This window comes from Ascidia mentula, chromosome 8, assembly GCF_947561715.1.
Source record: "Ascidia mentula chromosome 8, kaAscMent1.1, whole genome shotgun sequence".
NCBI lineage: Eukaryota > Metazoa > Chordata > Ascidiacea > Phlebobranchia > Ascidiidae > Ascidia > Ascidia mentula.
In genome coordinates, this window is record NC_138573.1 from 14,754,798 (window position 1) to 14,773,864 (window position 19,067).

Below are 19,067 nucleotides of genomic sequence, written 5' to 3' on the forward strand. Positions count from 1 at the left end.
ACTGTATTTGAAATAGGTGGTTTTGAACTCCATAGGTAATATATATATAGCTGACTTGACTGACGTCACAGATCGTAGATAAGGCTCGCGTGGGTGATGACGTCATGTATCATTGATAGACTACGGGCTATCAGTTACACCATAGACAACTTAATACTATGGTTACACGTCCGTAAAGGCCGAAAAAAACAAATAAATAGTTACATCGTAATTAGTTTACAAATGTTTAAAAAAATAACAAAAATTATTTTAAATGGTATTTAGTCATGCAGAACGATAAAATATTTGCTGTTTTCTAATTGGTTTGTTTACAATTTACATGTCTGGCACTTGGCCTTTGCTAAAATGGTGCGTTGTTGAAATGCGTGATAAAAGTTATTGTTTTGCGCAGATAAATTAGCCCACTGTGTTAGACGAAATGTATAGACACTTGCTATTCGCGCTTTTCTTAGTTGGTTTTGGTGAGCATTCAGTCTGTTTTCTCAATATCGAAGAATTAAATGAATTACATTATGCCCTGGACATCAACAAGAACCCCGTCAATGAAGTAGAGGTGCGTACTTGTATTGTTGGGATAACTTTAAGGTTTTATGACTTCTTTAATATTTACACTTTGCGCATTTACAACAAATAATGTTTCAATGCAAATTTACCATTTTTTTTTTGTTTTGTAGGTGGATTGGACAGAAGGTCTTAAGCTTTCTTCAAAACATGGCCAGTCATATTTCTGCAAACTTCCTGACACTGCAAGAAAAATGGCTGAACACGCTGACCCACAGGTTTATACCTGGTTATGTGCTCAACACAAAATTTTATTTAAAAATAAGCGTTATTACTAGTGCAAATTACAATGATAATTTTGTGGCTTTTGACAGTCATGTTTGTGATGGTAGGAAAGTCGTTTACCTGTGGATTACCCAATCCCGATATTGTTACAACCTCTTAAACTTGATGCGTGCTTAAAAAAAGTCAAGGGATGGTGGACTTATGAACTGTGTTTTGGTAAAACTGTGAGACAATACCACAGTGATGGTATGATGATATTGAAATGATTGTTACTTGATACCCAGACATACCCTTGGTTATTGATTATCAGATGGAATTACACATGGTGATGCGATAGATCTGGGCCTTTATGAGGCCGATTTTGATTGGAATGACGAAGAAAAACTAAAGCAAAGTCCATTTAGGCATCGTAAAATGCAAAAGTATCATTCTCAAACATACATGAATGGGACAAAATGTGACATACACAATCACCACCGTGAAACAGAAGTCCGGGTGAGGGGGAATTGCTTGTTTCTTTTCTCTGAATTCAATTATGATGTTGGACTTGAATTCCAAAATAGGGGATAGTCCATAATGATCCTAATTTTTCAGTCTTTTGCATGGAAAATGTTTAAAAAAAAAAAAAATGCTATAATATAAAAAATATATTCATGCAGCACATTTGGCCACATAAGATGTTTTAGTTATACTGTATGTCCACACTAAAACCAAAATGTTTCATTCTTATGTTTTCAGTATTACTGCGATGAATCTGCAAATGTCGCTTTTATTGATCGCGTTGACGAACCATCAACATGTTCATATGTTATTATTGTGAAAACGAGTCTTCTCTGTTCCCATCCACATACCAGATTGTTGTCAGTTGCTAAGGGGGTGGACGTTGTTTGTCAGCCATTGCTAACTGAATCAAAATACCGACAGTATCAGGAGCAACAAGAAAGTAAGTGACTAGAAATACAAACCTGTTAGTTTTGCAATATCCTTTTTATTTTTACTCTGAACAAGTTTTTTGATCATGGTTGTTATAATTGTGTTGACGACAAAACAGTGTGTTAATTCTTGGGAAAATTTTTATGCATGAAAGACTGTATTTTGAATTAAATTAAAAAATAACGGTAAATGCATCGAATTTTCTAATTTAGGAAAAATTAAAGAAGCACAAAAAGTTATGAACGAAAAAATTGTGGAAAGGCATCATAGGATGAAAGACTATGTTGAAGAACTGCAGGTATGAATAGACAGGCTAGAAGGGTATCTTGTTGGGCCTTTTTAATTCAACCATATAATATTTTGTTAACAGAATTCCCTACTGTTGAACAACCCTTTTGCTTCTATGCAGTCAAGCATATTACCACCAAAAGTCCTTTCAGAAGTAAGACTTATTTTGATGGTTTTTACAAATGATTGCCACATTGTTTTTGTATTTACCTTTATACTGTTTTGTTAAAAAAAAAGTTTATTTGCAACAGCAATATTTTTTTCATTATGCTTCCAAAATTACGCAACATTTTGTTTTGTTACTATTTATCTTTTTGTTTTTGTCATTCAAGTCAATAATTTAGGTTTATGCGACACTTTTGCACATAATAATCAGTTGATTGTCTAAATCAGTGATTCCCAACCTTTTTGTGGTTGCATACTACTTGGAGGTAAAACAATTTCGACGCGTACCATTTTGAGATTACTTACAATTTTTTAAATTCAAACTACATCCGCAAATTACGGAAAGGTGCTTGCGTACCACCTGGAATGCCATCGTGTACCACCAGTGGTATGCATACCACCAGTTGTGAAACACGGGTCTAAATATGGCATAACTAAACCTCTGATTTTATTGAAATTTCAAAAAAGTAAAACATAGTTGGTGTGCTTGCAAATTTTACACAATATTTTTCATGTGTATCCATTTGTTGGCTTTTAGGTTTCAGATGTTGAGGCTTCAGAGGCAAAGGAAGTTGCACTAGACTTTATTTCCAGATTTGTGGAAGAGTATGTACATTAACTATTACTTTGATTTTATTCAGTTAAACTTACAATTATATACTATATGTGTGTGTATAGGTAAATGCAGTGGCACTGTTTTAATTTGTGTGCCTCAAAAAACATGATAAAGCTGTGCTTAACCTAGAGCAGTAATTCTTAAACATTTTTTACACAAACTTTCAAATTACAAAAATCAAATGCTTACCATTTGTATTCCCAGTTGATCTGTAATTAAATGATACTGGGTGGTCAAGAAATTGGTTCATGTAAAACCTCTGTGCTGGCCAAATTTTTTTTCTGACTTACCAGTGGGGGCACATGCCCCACTTTAAAAACCACTCGCTTAGACCAGAGGTTGGCATGCAAAGAGCCAGTATAATATTTTGGCTCTAAACTAAACCAGGTTGCCACAAAACCTAAGTTGTCATGAATGTTTTTGACCCTTCAATGTATACATGAAACGAAATAATTGTCACTATGGAACCATACCAGAGGTTCAAAGAGCCAAATGTGGCTCCGGTAGCCGCCCTCTGCCTTAGACCATGTTTGTCCCACAGTTGTTAACCAAATTTTGACTAAAACTAATCTGATCAGTTCATTTGTGTTTTGTAGGTCAAGATTGAACAAGTTGTCTTCAGAAGTTCAAAAACGTCTCCACAAAACAATCACAGATTCTGTGTTACGATTGAATAGGTTGCCCAGTGCAGACATGGCAAGATTAGTAAGTATTGTTAGATGTAACAACTGTTTCATGTGATTTGTCTTTTCTGGTAATTTCACAGTCATAATTTTTTTGTTTTTTAGCTCGAAATTGAGATCTCGACATTTCTTGATGCCCAAGAGTTGTTAAGTGAAGACAATCTGTTCAATGCATTCCAATCCTTAGGGTTGTCCTCATTTCGTGATTTAGGGAGTTTGGGAAACTTTGGTGCAGGTGTGTGGAAATTTTAAACTTTTCCATTACATTTATATTCAGCCTGATGCTAAATTACCTCAACATAGGTTGCACTTAAACCTGCTTTTCGAAGGATGTTTTATAAAAACTTGTGCATTATTTTGATAACATATGACATTTTGCCAATCAATGATAAATTATGTGGGCATGCAGAGTAAATTGACGAAAAGATTGCTCTTATTTGTCATCAAAAACAACAACAGTCACCACCCAAACAATATTTGCGAAGTAAAATTTTGAAATCATGCAGCAAAATATCAACTGAGCCTCTGCAGCAGGCATAAACATCTTGAAACACAGTTGACCAACCAACAAAATTTTCAACATTTTATGTCTGATGGTTTGTTTTGTTTCGTATGCAGAAAAATCCGACAAAGCTGAACACATTAAAGTGAAGGTAAGACACATAGATGCAGAAGTTGGAGAAGTGGATGAAGAAAATGAACAAGATCCCACAATCCAACAACTTGAACAGGAGATTGGGAAGGAATTGGCAGAGGCTGGATACAGTACAACTGGTAGGAAACGCATTCTCCACAATAGTCTATGATCAGTTCTATCCATTCATTTTGGCCAAACCTTTTCAAATTCCAGACAAAATTGAAGTTCACTTCATCACAAACACGGACACCAAAGAGAGTTTTCACATGACAAAAGAACAGGCTCAGCATTTCAAGGAGATGCTGCTGGAAGTCGTGGTAAGCATCAACTAACTTAAGCACACAACTTTCTGTTTTGTAGAACGTCCGTACATGGAATGAAATATACAAAAACGTCAACTTACCAACAGTTGTATAGGCTTGTTTTTTTTACAGTAGAAAGGGAAAAACGGGACTAGAGAATCGATTGCACTTATTCCTAACGCTAAAATTATTTAACGGTGAAAAAAGTGTTATAATCGCAAATCTTATTGGTAATGACGAGAAAGTTCCTACGCTCCACATGTAGATACGATACAGCTTGCAAAATTATAATCCTATAAAAATTAACTGTCGCTTGGTATTATTGTCTCTGTGCAAGCCTCCCACTGATAGCGTTATCAAGAGTTGTAACTTGCATTCGTCATTTAATTATTTATATTGTAATTTTCTGTCACACGAAACGTTCTTGAAAATACTTCCCGGGTTTAAACCGGCCCGCATGTTATAGGTTGTTGGACCTCTGTTCAATTCCATGTTGCAAAGTAAAGTTTTCCATATTTTGAAATCGCTTTCCGTTGCGAAACACTACTTTATGCAAATGTCTTCATAATAGGGTGGGGTGTCTCTTGAAGATAACGAAAGACGAAGGTACAACCGTTTGATAGAGAACTATAACCTCAAGTTTCCCTCGGAAAACGAAGAAATTATTTCGACGGCGACGGATGCCGACGAAGCCAGTTAACTTGCACGACCTATGTCATTTTTACTTTTGCTTTTGCTTGGTGACTTGTGTTATGCCAGAATTAAGACCCAGAACGCGGTGACTGTCTGTTAATGCTTCTATGCAACGTTACTCTCGTTTCCATGTATTGTTTCTTCATGTTAGACTTATGGGTCCGTTTTGTTTGTTGGATGTGGATTAAACACTGTGGTGCAGGTGTTGTGTTGCTTGAATTATTATTAAGCATACAAATGCAAAGTGAAAGTGCCAGGACAAAACGTGTACAAAAAAACGCAACATTTACTCGTGCCGGAACAGCATGGCCGTCCCCAGAAAGAGGGGGAACAAAATTTTGTATGTAGGCCTATTAGTTTTTTTCAGGACGGCAAATGCCCCCTCTTCTTCCTGGTACCAAAGACAAGTAGCGTATTTCTGCGGAAGGCGTAGAATGCCTTTGAATCTAGTCATGCTATTTTATAAATTTATCATCGCTCTCGGAGCCATCACATATTTGTTTTAGCAACATAAGTACTAAAACGTTGTTGTAATATGTGTTCCTGAGCGGGAGCGTTTTTGTATTGTCAACGGAGTGTCGGAAAGTTGCCGTGAGACAAGAGTAGACATCAATTGTAGGTAACATATTGAAATCTGTTAATGTTACTTGTAATCAGATCTCTGATTCAATAACCTTTTCTCTAGCACCGTGCGGTAATCAGGACGAAAAGTTATGCCAAGTCACTTCCAGGAAATCAGTGGACCATATGACCGGCAACCCGAATTCTTCTTCCTCGGCTATAGTGTGTTTTATTGCGCTGACGTGTTAAATCCCGCGCCCAGACTATAATTACTGAACCAATTCTCATGGTAATTTTATTTTACCTACATGAATTGTCATGTTGGCGCTTGAACCAAAAGTAGTCTGAGGTTGGAAGGATTTTTCGCTTATTGTGAAGTACCCTGATATAATAAAGGTGCAAGTAGCATTATAGTGTCTTGTACTTTTTATCGTCAGTTTGATTAAAGGACAGATTGCTTTTATTATTTCAGTAATCTGTCTATGTTATTTGGTCAATAGAGCTGTATTGTGATTAGTTGTCATGCATGGCTAATTTCAGCATATGTTTTTCCTTTTTTGCTTCCACACCTAGCGGGGTTGGTTGAATTCCAAGAGTTTGGAAAGATTAAATGCTTGAAAAGACCTGTTTACAGCTCTATAAATTGCTATGATGCCATCAGTATCTGTTAACAACTCACTACAGGGACCAAGCTTGACAAAGTCTTTTATCCTGAACAGGCCCAGAGGTTGTTGACTAGTTTTATGGAAAACTTTCTTGAGTTCAAATTATCTGTTTGGTCAAATTGGGAATATTGACGAAACAGGAGCAGCAATACAAACAAATAGCCAATGCAATAGTCGAGAATTTCATGATACAGACGTTTCAATTGTTGTACTGCAATCATTTCAATGTAATATGCAGGCGAAATGGTACGGTGAGTAACAATAAGCAAAAAAGGGGAAGTAGAAGAGACGCAATTGTTGAGATTAGAAGCCGAACAGCGAGTTGCCTGTGGTAATGATAAAAACAAAGGGTAAAAAACAAATAAAATGCACTGCGAACGATAAGAAAAATTAAAAATATTTTAAAACACTTGGCGACCAAGAGAGGTATATATGTTAAAAAGTCGTAATGGCACATAGGAAATATCGGTATTAAATAGCGGGTGAAATTTTTGGATGTAGATCGTTTCAAATAAAGAGAGGTTTTCCTTTAATCTGTCCAAGGATTGTTTGGTTCTTAAAGTCGACATAGTGCTTTGGATAAGCCACAAGATGTTGACAAACATCCGAAGAAGGGTGCGTCATGTGCTCCTTGAGTCTCGTCTCGTCTGGCCAATGTATGTGGAACTACAGGAACATGTGATACGGTAAACAACGTTAGATCGTGTTAGCGTTGGATCCCGGTCCTCAAGAGCAAACAAAGTGCAAATAAGTTTGTTGGTGTCAAAGACAAGACGTAGAGTGTGTTTTGCCTACTGTGAGATGGGCGACACACCCGCGAATTTCTTTTGATAACTGTTTTGAAGCAAGGTAGAGATAAGGGAGGCGCATAAGGAAGTGTTGCTGGTGTTGCTTTGCCGTCTCTTTAGCATCGGGTTGGGTGTGACACTTTTGTAGGAGTGTGAAAACGATCCAGAAAAGTCATCTGATAGCAATTGCGTCGCAGGGTAGTCTTTTATTGCCTGAAATTCCTCGTGCATGGGTTTAAATGAGCTGCATATATGCACGGTGTATCAAGCCATTAACAATGCTGTACTTGTAGTGGAGTGGGGCGATAAGCTTCTCCAGTTTAGATAGAACTCAGTGTGTCGGTATTTTGGATTTTTGTTTCGAAAAAGTTGTCCTTCTTAAAGCAATGAAATAGAGTAGTTACTTTTTTTCGTTTGGGTGAACTTATTCATGTGTGTACGTGATTAAGCTATGTATTGAAGTTTTACAAAACTGTCAGTTATGTTCCTAAGGAGCAGCTATAATGTTGTGACCGGTTAATAAGCTGTTTAAGAAAAAGAGAGAGAAGCATGTGAACTTTATAACTTGATAAAAAAGAGGTTACATATTCGTCCATGCTGTTCCCGATAGTTACACTGCGTCAGTCAGTAATTAAAACTCGAAATTTTGTAATAAACGAACCCCTAAGTTATGTAGGCTATAAGGACAACATACTTGAAGGCCTATAACTTGTATCGATGGCAAGGATGAAGCTATGAGAAATCTGTTGTTTTCTGTTTGTTTTCAATGTTGGCTCAAGCCATTAACGTATTGGTGATTGCAGATTGCAAAAACAAAAAAAATTGTCAACACACTTCCCAGAAACACACGATTTTAAATGAGTAGATCTCAAGTGGTATTTTAACAAAACCTTTTTTGGGGAGTAGCAGTGTCGACTGCAGAATCTGCTTCCCAAATTATTTTTAAGAATTGAGTTACGGCACGTGGCGAGGGGAGAGGACTCACCAAGGGGTGATTCCAAAGCTCAGCAGAAAGCCCCCAAAACGCTCGAGTCCAAACCCTAATGGAAGAGTATAAGACTTCTCTCGATCTGGTGCCTGGTTTAAGTAAATTATACCGAAAAATATCTTTAATAAAGCCACCTAAAAATAATTTAAATGTTTTTGTAAATTTTGTGATAGTCATCAATTCTACGTAGTATGGAAACAATATAAAATAAAAAAGAATTTCATACGTAGCGACGTAAAAGCATGTTGTTTACTGTCGTATCATAGTCATGTGACGTTTTGCTACTTGAGTTGGAACTTGGTATCATCACCCATCCCTCAACATGTTGCCCTCGCCCATATTTGCTCTGTAGTAAACTCCGCCTGGCACCATATTCTCGTATCACCCGAGAAAGGTTACTGCAGGTTATACGATGACGTAACGGAATACGGTTGTGAATGACTTTCCGCGTGAGTGGCCGCGACCGCCGCGTAGTAACAGCAGCAGTGGTCGAGGCGAGTCGGACCGGGTTACGCCCCAAAGCAAAGGTTGGACGACTCACAGAACGCTATCGATTGCTCAAAAGTTGTGTGTTTTTATTCAGGGCATTGTTTCAGATTTGATCCAGTTTGTATCGTGATTTAGCGACAGTTGGTTTATTGTGAAGAAATTAAATGCGCTGGTTGCTTACCATATGTATCATTGAGCTTTTACTTTGGGTGAGCACAAGTGTCGAAGCTAACGATGTTAGCGGATGGCTAAAAGACATATTGGGATCATCATCCAGGGATACAAGTAAGTTTTGAGTTTAGTAGCAAAGATTGTGATTGCAAATTTTCTTTTCATTTTGATGTAGCCTATGCCAATATAAGTTACTAACAGATCAGCTGTTACTGTTCCCTGCAGGCACATTTGACCAAAGCCTATACTGCCGATAATGTCAAGTTGAATTGATGTTATATTTAACGTTTTTATTGTTATTAAAATTTAGGAAATCAGCCTTCTTGTTGCATCAGCCTTATACATCGTATTGATATTGTCAAAAAATACAAGAAATTTTAATAATATTTCACCAATGTAGGGGGGCATTTTCAAAACGACATGCTGTTCAGGGTGGGATTAGGCAAAAAAATTGAAAAACACTGGACTAAACCAATACTAAAACTTTATATTTCATAGGTGAGATTCACCACAGATCAAAAAGAAGTCTATTCAACTTTCAAAGTGTAATTCATTGCTTGCAACCATGGTCTAATGTGCTGTCAACATATGGGGATTATGGCTGTTACTGTGGTTACAGAGGGTCAGGGAGGCCACTTGACGATACTGACAAGTAAATCCTATCTTACATCAAGGCTTGTATTGAAATTTAATATGCACAAATATATTTATAGATGCTGCTATGAACACGACTACTGCTATGACGAATCAGAATTCTTGCCAAAAACGTTTGGCGAATCTGCGATGGGAAATTATTTTTCAGAATATGTATTTCGATGTGTCGGTCACACTATAATGTGTGGTATGTTTTTTTGAAAAGACCATGTGTTTTCTTCTCTGTCACATTTTAATTTACTATTTTTCGGCAGATGATAAAAAGAACACAGTTTACAAACAAGCTGTTTGCGAGTGTGATCGCAAGGCAGCTGAATGCTTTGCTGCCAACCGAAGATCTTACAGTGCAAAGTTGTTCGACATCGACACGAAAAAATATTGTAAGTTACTGTTGTTAATAGATTTAAATGACTCGCTAAACTTTCAATTTACATTTTAAGGTGGATTGGATGCCAACTTACAGGATCTGCATGTTGAAACACACTCATGTAAGAACCATTTTTTTGTAATAGTATCAACAGAATAACAATGAAAATGTGTCTTTAGTATTGAAACTATACTCATGTCCTTTGGACTACGACCAGGACAGGTGCTGTGTCGACAAAGGATACAATTCAGTATACCAGTTCTGTTGTGGCAATCAAATCAGGTAACAGTTTTTTTTTGTTTTTTCACTACACAGGAATAAAAACCTTTGAAAATAACAGCAATCTGACTGGAAAATTTTTTTTAGAATTAACAAGCAGTTTGTAACTATAACAGTCTAAAATATTCTGGATGTAGTAGAAACAAGACAAAAGATTTTCCTTTACAGACAGAAACCTGGAAGGGATGCTACTTTTATGGGTTGCTGTAGAGCAAAAGTGTATGACGCAAGACTTAAAACATGCTGCTCTGGGGTTCTTTATCCAAATGCAGAGCATATAAGATGCTGTGGCAACATTGGACAAGCGATAGACACCACTATACAGACTTGTGTTAACGGAAAACCGCAAGCTATAGATGCCAAACTACATTTACTGCCATCAAACAGCACTATTAATGAAACAGATGTTGCTGGCATAGATTAAAAAAGTATTTTATTGGTGCTGACTGCTGCATAGCACTTTAACTTCATATCTGCTACTTCTGTCAATTCATGAGGAACAAAATTTACTTCTGTTTGGCTTTTCACATTTATTACCTGACGTTTTTTCACTGTATCAGGGGGTGTTTCAAACGTGTATGTTTTTATTAGTGTGCTGTAATGTGCTTTACTTCTGACAAAAGACCTGATCCAAGTTCTGTAACATTTTAGGAAGGTTTCCAAGCCTTCAATGAGTGCTTGCTTGTTAAGCCCTTCACTGTGACACATGTTTTCAATTTGCTTAAAATATTATTGTCGAGTGAAACACCTTAATCAAGGAAACCACTCTTTTTTCTGTATGTACCAACAAATCTTCTGTTTTATTCACGTTTGCGTTAAAACCAAGTTATAATTTTCCGCGTTATGTACTAACACACCATACCTTGCTAAAACAACGCGGAGTTGTGGTAAAGATATTAAAAAAATATACATTTGGAGGTTTAAATCAATGAGTTGGGTTAATGTTGTCAGGTTTAGACTGTGATAGGCCGTGTGGCCAGGTGAGGACAACCTGTTTTTTGTCGGGTGCATAACCAACACTGTAAGTGGATCGAATCAAAGTGCAATATGTACGGTAACTTTAAACACATACTTAAGAGAGGCGCAAAGCGCAATGTGGGAGAACGATCTTGCACGACGCGCTTCTGCAAGTACAAAATGAAACTAAATACAGAAGTATATCCTAAAAAGTATTTTGCAAAAAAATTTAATTTAGCTCTTACTTGAAAGCTTAAATTATAAAAATATTCACATGCAATAACCATTCAACATTACTTAAAAGTATTATTTTCCATAAACGGCCCTCAGTAGGTTATGTGAAAGTAACTTAAGTGGCCCTGATTCCAGAATCGAGAAAGCTGAATTGCGTAACACGCGTTGCAGCGTTCGAGCATTTTGTGGCTTAGAGTTTTTTTGCCTTCCGCATAACTACTTTCTGCATTAAAGTTTGATTTCATGTTTATTGTCATCTTACGACAGCTGTTTGTGTTTAACTTACTTTAACTTTGCTAAAAGGTGCATGTATGCGTAGGTTTTGTAACATTGCAAACACGTTTTTTATCTGCGACACGCCCCAAAAGTCTAAAGTCCTAAGGTATGCATTTGTTTTTCGATGTGTTATTATTCAACTAATTTTTCATGTCAACATTCAGATGGCTGACGGTGTTGACATAGACCTCTATGCTGATGTTGATCATGAATTTGTTCAGGTAAAAGTAAAACCGTGTATACATATTGATCACTGCTGGTATTTTTGAACGTATTCTAAGAATAATTTTCTTTTTCAACTCTGGTTTGTTACACTATGTGAGACCGTAAAATATTTGCAAAACCTACTGATAATCAACACAATAATATTTTACTAATGCATTACCATTTAAAAAGAAAATTGCTAGTCCCAGCCTTTTCTGTGTAATCAACAGTTGCCAAAGAAAGGCTCTGCTCAATTTATGTAGGCTACCTGGCATTAGTTTGTAACTTTTATTTATTTATTTTTTCCATAACCCTTGTTTTAGACAATGCAAACTGTGCCTTTTTCGGGATATTTAAATTGTGACTTTGATACATACAGGAGGAGAGCAACTACAACAGTGTGGACTTGTATGAAGACATGATGCTACCGAGCAGCAGGACAAACAGCACATCGCGTGTAAGTCAACTGTCCTCGCAAATCAATCTTCAAAATGTGTTTGTGTCATCGTAATTTTTTACCTTTTGCAGTTGTTAGTACTTAGTAGCATTGTTTTGTTTTTAAAAAACAAACAAATAAGTTATAAGAAAGAAATAACTCTGTCGTAATCATGTCAAAACAGTTTTAAGCTATCTTATTTTCACATGTGACTGTTGTTTTACTCAGTTTGCAACGAAATAGCGGAAATTCAATGTAAAGAGAATGATATAAACTAGCCTCCACACATTTTGGAGACACAGTCGCAGTTTGGGATTGACAACCGTTATTATAATGTGAAATTTGTTTATAAAAATCTTTTATTTGTTCTGTATCATACATACTCTGTCAGGATGTGGATTTTCTTTGATCCCAAAGTGATTACTTTTCTTCTGTTGGCTAAAATTCAGCATAGAAGTTGTTCTTAACTAAATCAGTTTTTGGCAGTTTAATGGGTGTCGAGGTTAATAGCCAGTAAGAAAGTTTGTGGTGCTTGTATAGCATTTGTTGACTTGAAATTTCATTTGACTGAGATGAAAACAGTAATTATTCGTTTTGTAAAATTTGTCTCTTGGGACCTTGGACTGCATAAAAAACTCTGTTTTTACTATATATTGACATGGTGACAAGAAACTTTGACTGCTTTTTTGGTGCATATGTTCTAAAATTCTACAAACTGCGATGATAGCATGCAATATATCTAGTGTGTATGCAACACAAGTTTTGTGTAAACGACAGTTTTAGACTTACCGTTACAATACTTAACATATAGCTTACAGATTGTATTTGCACTACTGTTTAAATGTTATTTTATTTTCTAATTTACTTTTCCTGTTGCAATGTATTACGATGTATGCAATTCTGTATATACATGAGAAGGTGCAATACCAAATGCTTTTATGGCATTTACTGTAAAAGCAAAGCAAGTTTTACTGGTTTTTCTTGAAAAGACTGGTGTTTCAATCATAACCATTTTAGTGTGCATTATTTTTATTTTCTATGTGTTTATATTTGCATGTTAATCATCTCATTTTACTGAGGTTATTCCCAAGACTTACAGTGCTGTTTCAAAATGCCTACCATCACCTATTTTCACATTGACAGTATATGCAACTGTGTTTAATATTTTCCTTGCGTTACTTGAACTTAAAAACAGGAACGGCTTAGTATCAAATTAGTAGGGTTTGTTAAATTCTTGCTTTTGAACCAAGATGATGTTTCAACACTGTGATTTTGAAGGGTATTGTATGAATACAGTGTGTTAACTTTACAGCAATGATGTGCAGTAATTCAGTGCAAACTATTTTTAATGCAATGTGCACAGCCACAAATAATATACATTTGATTTTTTGCCTGTTGCATTCATTAAAATAAACATGAAACGAACTAGCTGTGCACATTGTACACACTGTATTGCACAATTCCCCACATAATTTGTCTATGCATCTTCTGCAGGCTGGTTCTAATGGCCTGGGTAATTCTGGACAAACGTTGTCCCGGTCCAACTCGATGCAATACAACTACCATGGAAAGAAGGTATCCATTTATGTTGGAAATCTGACGTGGGTAAGTGTTGCTTTATCTGTTTGTACAACATTATATTATTCCATAGCCTCCAAATACATGTTGAAGCAAACTGTGTTCTTCTTAGTGGACCACTGACAAGGATTTGCAAAATGCAATAACTGCTCTTGGTGTAAATGACTTGCTGGAAATTAAATTCTATGAGAACAGAGCAAACGGGCAGTCAAAGGGGTGAGTGCCATATGTCATGTATGGGGATTTTGATGTAGGATTATACACATAGAAGATCATATTATATCTAAACCATTTTCCCAATGCAAAGTGACACATACAATGGCCAGTGGATGCAAATATTAATGTAAAGCAGAAAGGTAGAAATGAATTTAGGCCTTACATATTCACATGAATGATTATTATTGATTTAACCAACTTTAGTAAATCTTTAACTTAATCTTTAATCTGTGGCAGGTTTGCTTTGGTCCACCTTGCTTCTGAAACTTCATCGCGAATTGTGATGGAAAAGTTGCCACATAAGGACCTGCATGGTCAAAGCCCCGTCGTTACCCCTTGTAATCGCCAGAGCTTAAATCAGTTTGAACAGCAGTCCAAAGCACGTAAGTAAATCAAACTTACTAAGTTAGTATATATTACATTTCAATGATATTCTGTAGTGTTATGTTGTAAACCATAAAAAAAATCTTCATACAGTATCTGGTGTGGCAAGTATTCTGAGATGAACCAAGAAATGTGCTTTTTTCTCGGTCAAAGGAAGTTTTCCTGTTTATTCAGACTTTTTCAATTCATCCTCATAGTACCATAAAGCAATTCCAAGTTGAAAGCAGCATAAAGGCCTTTAAAGTTTATTTATTTATTGCTTACAACAGAAAGTGGCGGTAGTGCCCCACCTCCGAAGGCCCCTAGCCCCGTTACTCCAACTCCCGCTCAAACTAGCTTCACCCAGCCACCCCCAGCTGTAAGCGCAACACCAGCTGCATGGCAACCGCCTGCCGCATCTCAAGGACAAACATCTATATTGGGACAGCCCCCTGCAATACCACCAATGCTACCAACAAGTGTGCAAGTTATTGTTTAAATAGATGGCATTGGCCAATATTTAATTTAATAGTCAAGTTTGCAATTTCATTTAAATATTGACTGTCAATCAACCTTTATTTTCGTCATATTTGCAGGATTTTAAAAGCGTTAATTTTTTTCCAAGCTCCAGCAAGAAAGGATGCTTCATCAGCTGCAGCACTTGCAGCAGTGTTAAGAGGTCCTCCACCTCCCATGAACATTCCTCCGCCACGACCGGGTGTGTCTCTTCCTGGGTTGCCTCCCGGCATGCCGCCACCAGGAATTGCAGCTGCCATGGCTGCAGCCAGATCAATGGTAGGAAAGATTTTATCACGAAGTAAACACCGGCAAGAGATTGGCATGTCCATAAGATACTTGCAATGTCGAAAATACTAGTGCTGATTTGGTAAAACAAAGTTAAACATACGACTTATGCAGAACCATGAAGTGGTCTCTTCTTGCAAAAACATTCACATTGAAATTGGATTAATGCAAATTAACATATATACTGGTGTGACTGACTTGTATAGGCCAACACAAACAATTTCTGGGCACATGCTATCATTATTATTATCAAGTGAATGTCTAAAAACGCTGTAGAAGAAAATTTTTTCATGGCCCAAAGTGCATGCACTTAAAAATACACACCTTTGGTCCTTGAAGCCTGTAAAAAAGCAAAACCCTTTATTATCACCTTATCATCTTAACAAGCCTAAACATGTGGTCGTTACTCCGCAAAACCGTACACCGTACAGCGGCAAAGCATTCCCCCGCCATTCGGCACAACACTACTGCCCCCAATCCATTTATCTCCAGCGCTTCGCGGTCGACCCAAGAATGAGGTTACCACGATTCTCTTTCGGTTCCACCCAGGTTCCGCCGCCCCATGTCCCCCCGCCTTCGATGCTCGCCGCTCAGCCGCCGCGATTGCCCCCTCCCAACGTGCCGCCGCCTCGTCTTCTGCTTCCACCGCCAGCTATTAACACCAGGATTCCTCCGCCAATCAACGTACCCCCGCCGCCCATAATGCCACAGATGGCTTCTGCTTTGCCACCACCTGCATTGGCGCACGCCCCTAGTGCTGCAGGAGACCACGGCAGATCAGATGGCTATAGACACGACAGCAGGTCCCAATCTCCGCCGCTTCCCGAGGCAGAGATAGAGGAAGTTATGATTCGAAACCGTGCGGTGTCGAGCAGTGCAATATCGCGTGCAGTGGCTGATGCCAGCTCGGGTAAGTTGAGTTTTTGAAACTGAAATTGATTAAAAATGTTTGGGGGTCTTGTTTCAAGGCATGGCCACTTAAAGGTTTGGTGTTTGTACATACCCCATCTAACCAACTTTAACATTTTGATACTACATCTTTCCGTTTATGCGCTAAAGGCATAGTTTTTTAAAAAAAAAAATTTACTCCACGAGAAAACATAAACATTTTCTAGTGTTAAACATCATTAACTATTACAAATCCGACATCCTGGGAAAATTACAAGTTTAGACATTTGTCTTTCGCAGGTGATTACGCTGGTGCAATTGAAACGTTGGTGACGGCCATCTCTCTGATCAAACAATCTAAGGTTGCCAGGGACGAACGAGCCAAAGTGCTCATCGGGTCTCTCCAAGATTGTTTGCACGGCATCGAAGAAAAGTCGTTCGGTTCTGGTTCAGGAAGCAGGTAAATTTGTAGACTTGCGAAACTTGAAGGCAAATATTTACAAATAATATAAAGTGTGTTGAAAATAGGCTTACAAACCTGGGGGCTTTGTTTGCACCCTTGATGGTCGTTTTGAGCTTTTGCCAATAGCATTCACTTCAACGCGGCATATATTAGTATTTTTGTATATTTCGAAACATGTAAACAGCTTCCGCATCATTAATCTACTGCAAACGGAAATGATTGTCACCAGTGTCGATTATTCAAATGGCAATTCACATTACAAGCAATTACAAACTGTAACACGGAACTTACCAGGCTCCACAGCCAGCAAACCTCGTCACAGGGGTTTTAAACAGACAGGAATGAACACTATCTTTATTCTGCGGCACAGTTAACGAACTGTGACACGTTCACTAAACAATACAAACACATATTAGCGAACAGTCACACATGTAACATGACAGAAAGTATTTAATTCACCAATAGATGCATGAACGGACCTCGAGTCACATTCTGCTGCACCAGTTAAATACTCGTTAATCAGTCACAACACTAGTTACCAACTCTAGCCAATTGACTGTAATTTACATTGCACACGGCAAGCAAAACAGTTTACTGCACGCGGTTAAGTTACAACACGTGGCAGATATTAAAACTGCTGACACTAGCTTTGCCAACATGCATTCAGTAGGCGCATTATGACGTTTCTATTGTTGTGAAATTGCTTCACATGGAAAATTACGCGCACAGAAATCTTACACAAACCCGTTTATCCGTGAAGCCCTGCAAAGCTATTTTGTGACCCTATTTTGTAAACATATATATTAGCCAATTGTATATTCGTATAACATTATACCGGTTTGCTAAACCCACGTCATTTTGTACTCACAACAACAGTGGGCGCAAGCGCGACCGGTCACGTGACCGCGAGGAGCGCTCCCGCCACCGAGAGTCCAAGTCGAGGCGCCGCGACCGGGAGCGCGAACGTTCCAGAAGCCGAGACCGCTACGAAGAGCGGGATTACCGCGACCGCAGCCGAGATCGCGACACCGGAGGAAGTTACTCCCGCCATTCGGACAGAGAACGACACCGTCGATAATACGACGGTCAGATGTGGATTTAAGACAATTGTTGTTTCCATTTGTCAACGTGACGAACATTTGCCGTGAAAGTTAACAACACGCGCTAGAATGCGACTTTCGGCGTGTATATATTGGGGAAAACGCTTTTCGTTACGCGTTGCTTTTGTGTTTCGTGACGTTCTTGATTCAATCATTGATTCATCGTAAGGTCTCCCTGCCTCTGATGGTTATTGTACATGTCGATTCACACTAACATCCCGCGAGATAACTTCCAGTTGACGGCGACTTTTCATTTCGGTCGTGAAATAAACGCTCAACACAGCCTTGGTTTTGTGGACTGAAATTTTCGCCAGTCAGTACCAACAGAAGGATCCATTCATAATCGAATTTCGGAACAAAAATACAAACATCTTTCATTTGCGCAAAATTGCCCACACGCGGGTGAGCAATAACAAAAGAGTTCAATGGCATGACCACCGATGAACCCATGATAGAAGTTATAGTATCGAACAACCGTTTTAAGGTGATTTCCACACAAAGACTGGCATTCTGTCCGAGGTTCGCACTGTAACGAAACGGATTGCGTCGGGCTGTATATGTTCTGGCTCAAGGAAAAAAACGTTTTACGAAATGTTTTCTTTAGTCCCAGTCAAACCGTGGTAGTTTGAAACTGAAGGTCGAAAGTGATCCGGATCAGCTTGGGGTCAAGCTTGTTCGTAAGTTGTGATGTAAGGGTGCTGCAACGCACCTACCTATACTTACTATATTTCCACAACTTAATACCACGGCGCTTTTAAACATAACAAATACAGTAAACGTATATCGACAGACATCACAGTGAACTGGAGCATCAAAGGTATGTAAACTATACGGGTATAGTCTCTTTAAAGGAATTTTATCAAAATTTAGAACATTAATTTTTCAATCTTACAGCGTTGTACATTCCCTTCAAATCACTTTGGCAACAAACCGCATTTAACCATGCTCTGACATATGTTGTCCGAGTGACCAAATAACCCGGACATACCGGTTAACTGCTCGGGTCGCCGGTAAGATGTGCTTTAAACCAGTGACAGATCCAGTTAAAACGGGTTGTATGATAAGCCTAACCATATCCTAATTCGACGACACGGACAAAGTGACGGTAAATTGGGCATTTGCACGAAGACCAAACATCGATGGCTACGCAAAAAAAATCAAAAAGGAAAACGGACAGGAGAGGTTTTCCTCTCATAGATTTTACCCCTGTTAAAGCATGTGCTGTTAACGTGATTCTGAAAATTTTTGCTAGTGCTTTTTATTTATTTTGTGTCGTCTTGTGGCTTTTTTTGTGACTTTAGTGTTTCCCATTTCCTTGATATCTATAGTAGCTTTCGTTTTCCAGGGGCGTGGAGGACGGACAAATGCCTTTCTTGTCGCCCCCTCTCCGAACGCCCATGCTTATGTTAAGTCACCAAGTCGTCAAATTTTATTGGTCCGCAAGTGCAAAAAGATTAAGAACCACTGGTTTAGACGAAGTAGT

General features: G+C 38.1%; 3 protein-coding genes across 6 annotated transcripts; all 3 read left to right on the forward strand.

The window, feature by feature from the left end:
• The first annotated feature begins 344 nt into the window (after positions 1 to 344).
• Positions 345 to 5,304, forward strand: LOC145911371 (uncharacterized). The gene is made up of 13 exons (XM_082998692.1): positions 345 to 553; positions 675 to 779; positions 894 to 1,032; positions 1,097 to 1,281; positions 1,525 to 1,729; positions 1,932 to 2,017; positions 2,090 to 2,161; positions 2,711 to 2,778; positions 3,385 to 3,493; positions 3,577 to 3,706; positions 4,090 to 4,245; positions 4,322 to 4,425; positions 4,982 to 5,304. Exons 1-13 carry the CDS (start codon positions 419 to 421, stop codon positions 5,108 to 5,110), a joined length of 1,623 nt encoding a protein of 540 aa, XP_082854818.1. The 5' UTR covers positions 345 to 418; the 3' UTR covers positions 5,111 to 5,304.
• Positions 5,305 to 8,481: 3,177 nt separating this feature from the next.
• LOC145911453 (uncharacterized) lies at positions 8,482 to 10,978 on the forward strand. 2 transcript variants are annotated; one of them, XM_082998787.1, is made up of 8 exons: positions 8,482 to 8,632; positions 8,689 to 8,879; positions 9,264 to 9,417; positions 9,479 to 9,606; positions 9,674 to 9,799; positions 9,860 to 9,907; positions 9,966 to 10,068; positions 10,234 to 10,978. In XM_082998787.1, exons 2-8 carry the CDS (start codon positions 8,759 to 8,761, stop codon positions 10,487 to 10,489), a joined length of 936 nt encoding a protein of 311 aa, XP_082854913.1. In that variant the 5' UTR covers positions 8,482 to 8,632; positions 8,689 to 8,758; the 3' UTR covers positions 10,490 to 10,978. The 2 variants fall into 2 exon arrangements, with proteins under 2 accessions (XP_082854913.1, XP_082854912.1); XM_082998786.1 differs by having other exon boundaries at positions 8,492 to 8,879.
• Positions 10,979 to 11,531: 553 nt separating this feature from the next.
• On the forward strand, positions 11,532 to 17,863 carry LOC145910375 (cleavage and polyadenylation specificity factor subunit 6-like). 3 transcript variants are annotated; one of them, XM_082997472.1, is made up of 11 exons: positions 11,532 to 11,638; positions 11,697 to 11,753; positions 12,116 to 12,193; positions 13,667 to 13,777; positions 13,863 to 13,966; positions 14,204 to 14,349; positions 14,620 to 14,808; positions 14,955 to 15,124; positions 15,626 to 16,043; positions 16,322 to 16,481; positions 17,361 to 17,863. In XM_082997472.1, exons 2-11 carry the CDS (start codon positions 11,697 to 11,699, stop codon positions 17,560 to 17,562), a joined length of 1,635 nt encoding a protein of 544 aa, XP_082853598.1. In that variant the 5' UTR covers positions 11,532 to 11,638; the 3' UTR covers positions 17,563 to 17,863. The 3 variants fall into 3 exon arrangements, with proteins under 3 accessions (XP_082853598.1, XP_082853599.1, XP_082853600.1); XM_082997473.1 differs by having other exon boundaries at positions 15,683 to 16,043; XM_082997474.1 differs by lacking the exons at positions 11,532 to 11,638; positions 11,697 to 11,753; positions 12,116 to 12,193 and adding an exon at positions 12,234 to 13,451.
• The last annotated feature ends 1,204 nt before the right edge of the window (positions 17,864 to 19,067 follow it).